Genomic DNA, 5463 nt, shown 5'->3' with positions numbered 1-5463 from the left:
CAATACCATAATTAGGAATGTCAATATATTTTTGATATGACCATGGTCACTTGTAGCAAATCTACAGAATATAAATTATGTATGATGTAATAGGATATATATCTTTATGTTCATATACATATCTTCATTGATAAATGTAATGCAGGTGTTTTCATCTGTAAAATAAGTGGTCTTGCTGTCATTTCCCTACAGTGTGCTCCATAGCTGTTAGACATAAAATAAGATTCTGCAGTTCATTATGTTTGTAAATATTATTAATCGTGGCTTCTGCAATTTACAAACTAGGTTTTCATCTTCTATTCATAGCGTTAACAAATTTTATTTTCGGCAACATTTTTATACACAAAGAAAAATCTTGATTTATTGTCATTAGTCTAAAACGGTTTGTAACCTGGTTTGTATATAGTGCCTTATGTGTGAACAGTGTACACTATACCAATCTATAAAGTTTTCTCTCTTTATAGTACTGACAGGGTCTTAGTAGTAACATATGTTTTGTAGTAATAGCTGTTGTAATAGTGGTTTGTAAGTGAGTTGGGACATTTCACTGGACTTGTTCTTGTAATGGTAAAGACATTTCACAGCTCACCAAGCTTCTTCATCAAGCGCCATATTGCTGCTACAAGCTTCACAAATTTAAGTCTGTTGAGGTGCCAGGGGAAATAGACTTGATGTAGCTTTCAGAATTACTGGGAGAACTTTTTGGCAGTGACAGAAGGCCATGGTTTAACTAATATGGTAGAAGGCAAAAAAAGACAGCAGAATTGGCAGAACTGGGGAGGGACTAGAAAAGAGGCAGCAAAGACTAGTAATGGTAGATTGAGTTGATACAGAAGTCTGCTGTGATAAGTAAGAATAGAGCAGGATGAACATTAAGGCAGTAGGGATCTGTGAAATATAGTTTGTATTAAGAGCGGTGATTGTGGATTTTGGCGATGATGGAGCAGAGCTGAATGCACCAGTAGACGGTGGTGATAAGAGTGACTTTGCTGTGGTATGGTACAGGAGCAAGGGGGTCCAGTAAGATGGGTAAGAAGGCAGAAAAGGTGAGTAAAATGATCACTTAATCAGACAGAGTGACGTGTCCCTGAAATAAAATAATACTTTGTTGCACTTTTTATTTTGCATGCTGGGAAAAATGCCTGTAAAATGACATTTGATATCTGATAGGACACCCAGCTGAAATAGGATGAAACAGGAGACACAGGGAATTTGTAATGCAGGAATGAGATGAAAAGAAAGGCATTTGTAATTAGTTGGCGTGGGAACAAAAAAACAAACAAAAAGCAAGCAGTGATAATCAGTAGATTGAAATAAGGCAACAGAGATCAGTGGCGGTGGAGCAGGTTAAAAATGTCTGAGGGTCCAAAGTAGTGGAATAGTGGAAAACAGAAAATTAAGGTAACAAGGGCATTTAAATGTAAGTGGAGGTTGGAGACATGCACAGCCAGCATTCATATCCTCCTGTAACACCTGAACCTCTTATATTCAGACCTGCAGCTATCCTAAATTGTCTGCAGACTGCCTGCCCAGTATTCACTGTATTTTCTTCTACAGATTCCTTCTTTTTTTATTCCCTCTGTCATTGTTTTATGTTTTATGTATTTATTTTTTGCACTTGTAGATGAATGATACCCAAAATTCACCAGTGACATCACCAGGATCTTCCCCTCTTTCACAAAGGAAAAAAACACCCCCTGATCTAGCAGTGTCACATCTAAACCTTCCACCGGTACCTCCCCGACTAGATCTTATTCAGAAAGGCGTAGCACGCTCACCTTGTGCCAGTCCAACAGGGTCTCCAAAGGTAAATTTCTTATAGTGGAGTTTTTGTTTGAGTAACTAAATTTATTAAATCTGTTCTTTTAAACATCAACTAAATGCAATGCGTCTCTAATGTGGAGATCCAATATATAAAAAGTGCACTAATCGTTCTGTACAAATTCTAGCATGGGAGCATGTACAGTATATTTCAACAGTCAAAAGCTGATGTTTTTATCTACAGACTTGGGAGTCCCTTTTTTATTCTGATGACTGGTGTACATTAAGGCCAAACTCCAGGCAAACGAATAATTACATGGTTTAAACACATATCAGGAAACTGTTTAATTTACCAAAGTTAGTCCTGAGATTTACATGGCCCTGCAAGGAAGCAGAACCAGTTTGGTGCCTTGACTTTTCTTTAGGTCACTTTCCTGCTCATAATCTGTTATTGGACATAGAGGGGCAGCAGCACAATAATTAGTTCATTGCTGTCACCTCCTTCTGTACAGGGCTGATTTATAACTCTTCTTGCTGTAATTTATAATTAGTTAAATAAATAATAAATAATGTGTGCCTAGGTTGGACGTGATATGAAGTTATTAAAGGACTTTTTAATATTGTTTACAAAGCCAGAGAGTGTGCTCACATACTAACAGAATTTAAATTTGTATCATTGTAGTCTTCTCCGTGTATGGTTCGAAAACAAGATAAACCTCTTCCAGCTCCTCCACCTCCTTTAAGAGAACCACCGCCTCCACCTGAAAGACCGCCTCCAATCCCACCGGACAGCAGAACATGTAGACACATACATCATGTGGAAAATGTGCCTTGTAGAGACCAGCCAATGCCCCTTGAAGCCAGGTGTCCAAGAGACATTTCTGGGGCCAGTCTTTTAACTGCTTGTCATATTGCACATGACCGTTCCCCTAAACTTGGAAAAACAGCTAATTCTGTTTATAATGGAAGACACATGAGACGCTCAGATGCCAGGTTTTTGCACAAACACCATAAACATCACGATCTGCCCTCAGAAAGTGTAAGGGTAAGAGTGTGAATTTTATTACAGATTTCTGGCACAAAATATGGGAGGGTTGATTTAAGGTACATTTTTTCAAACTGAAAAATATTCTTTGCTCTTATCCACCAACCATTACAAAACAAATGGCTGAAGAAAAAATTAATTGTCCTTAGCCTGGCTATCTGAAGGCACATGTGATGTCACCATGCCCCCTGAGAATGCTGTTTGCTCAGAACTACTTGCAACTGGCTAGTGGGATTTCTTGCAGCATTTTTGGTGTCTAGCACTCCCAGGAGGCAGCAGTAGCATTAAGTTTATTTTAGTTATTTAGTCCAGTATAGCTGTCATAACTCAGGTAAAGCCAAACATAGGTATATGATGGTAAAGAGCTTTGTAAATGTATCGTAAGAAAAACTGGTTATTTACCATGGTCCCTGTGCCTGGGAGCGCTCCTTCTGCACATGCTTTCTGTACACAGTGATATGCACATGCCTTTGCCATATAGAAAACTTATAACACTTCTGCTAAAGTTAGTTTGCTAGTCTGCTAGTTAAATGTTTTTTAACAAGATTAGTAATAAATATACTGATTTATCTGACATATTTTGTCAGGAGGCTAAAACTATTTTTTCATTATAGGTTTGGGATAGGTTAAGGTAATATTTTTACCTGTGTATTAATTATCATACATGGAATCTTTTCTGTACATTGTTTATCCTTTTTTTATTGCATTCCAGGCTTACTAATGCACACAATGTTCTATTTTATCAGGTTTTATCAAATGTTTTAATGGAAGAATATGATGTGCCTCCCCGAATTTCACCTCCACCTCCATCTCTTTCAATTCACCCTGCTATGAACCCTAATACAAAGTAAGAAATGTACATGGCATGAAAATGTTATTACTTTGGTATCAAGTTGGCCATACTTATATTTATCAAATGTACAAATATTGCCAATTATTATCTTAAATAGGTTACTACAGCTGTAATGTAGACTTGTATCACTTGACCTTGCCCAACTATTTATTTAGACGTTCTGACCCCCTTGATGTCTTCTCAGATCCAATGGCAGAGAAGTATCTGCTGAGATTTAAAGGTTGTCCTAGATGTTCCAAACAGCAGAGCTGGGGAATGACAGTCTAACAAAATAAATAGTGGACATTGAAATGTGTAGTATTTATAGAGTTAGAACTATGAATGTCTACCAATCATTATTGATCACTTATTCTTGAGGCCAATACATGGGTCACAGTCTTTACTTATTTAAACTGATTGATTATGTGGATTCAGTTATCCAGATTTTTTTCAGTAAGGGACATTGCCACCGATTGGATCAGATGCTTGTGCATTCATTCTTGTGATATACTCACATTATAAACTGAACACAAAATATTTAGCCAGAGCACAGATAGCATTTCAGGATACTTAATCTTTTTCATACTTTCTTACCGCAAATATTCACACATGCAAATCATTTATACATGTATGACTTTTTATATCCTTGGTATATTAAAAACAACATTGCCGATGAATTACAGTTTTCATAGAAGTGGAAAAGTGGTTTTGTCCCATTTTCTTTCTTAAAGTATCAGCACAACCTGTAACATTGTAAGTACTGTTTGGAAAAAAAAAACCTTTTCACATGACCTTTAACAAGAACCAGACAGTGTCCAATAAAAACTTTGCCTGTGATTGAAACACTAAGTATATTATTAAATGATAACTTTTTTGTGTGATAGTCTATTCTTACTTATAAGGCAGCATATGCATGTATGAATTAACAAGCATTGCTCTGTATGAACAGCTCTAAAAATGTTTTTGCTTGTTTGATTACTCAGGTATTTATTTATGCAGAAGTGGGACATCTTGCTTAAGCGTTAATGTATACAAATATGGGAAGTTGTGTTAAACAATAACTATTGTGCAGTACTATTACAATTCTATCCCTTAAGCTGTATGGATATTGGCTCTCTGCTGCCAACTTGTGGACACATAGACATATGACAACATTGTTTCAGTATAACCTCTGCTCTGGTTTTAAAATTGCGTAGTACACAGAATGACAGAACTGTACTGGGCAAAGATGACATTTTTGGATGTTTAGTTTCAAGATTAGACAGCAGATTTAAGTACTGTATGTGATACTTTTTATGTGCAATATCTGGTAAATTTTCAGGACAAGCTTTCATGGGTTCTACCCCTACTTCTTCTCTGGTCCAAGAACTTAACCAGAACTTAAAAGGTCACTTTCCGAGGAAAAAACAACAAGACCACAATCTCTAAGAATAAAAAAAAAACAAAAACATAACACTATTCTAACAAACCTGTGAACTTTCTAGACGCCACAGTATGTATCCAGAATTACATACTTTACACCTCAGTTTACAGGAAACCCACTGACCGATCCCAATGGCTCTAGCTTCCACCCCCAACACTCCAAACGAGCTATCATACACAGCCAGGCCACTAGATATCATCACATATGTTCTGAGTCAGAATAAAGAAAGAAGCATCTCATAACAAAACCCCTCTCTATCAAATAATGCTATGACCATTCTCACCCTGTGACTATTTTTCACTTTTAATATTGTTATTTATTATTGCCTTTTTCTCAGAGATTGTAGTCTTTACAAATCTTTTAACAACTTTTTAGAGTATTGCTTTGACCAAAAAAAAAAAA

General features: G+C 36.5%; 1 protein-coding gene across 1 annotated transcript in view; it reads left to right on the top strand.

Annotated features, from left to right (window-relative positions):
• CBLB (Cbl proto-oncogene B) overlaps positions 1 to 5463 on the top strand; it is a 122350-nt gene that overhangs the window by 67832 nt on the left and 49055 nt on the right. Inside the window, 4 exon segments of the mRNA XM_072404635.1 lie at positions 913 to 994; positions 1625 to 1807; positions 2444 to 2806; positions 3553 to 3653. Of these exon segments, the coding sequence (XP_072260736.1) occupies positions 913 to 994; positions 1625 to 1807; positions 2444 to 2806; positions 3553 to 3653 (729 nt within the window).

Source organism: Pyxicephalus adspersus, chromosome 1, assembly GCF_032062135.1.
Source record: "Pyxicephalus adspersus chromosome 1, UCB_Pads_2.0, whole genome shotgun sequence".
NCBI lineage: Eukaryota > Metazoa > Chordata > Amphibia > Anura > Pyxicephalidae > Pyxicephalus > Pyxicephalus adspersus.
The sequence above is the reverse complement of the archived record's forward strand: the minus strand, read 5'-3'. Positions and strand labels throughout refer to the sequence as shown.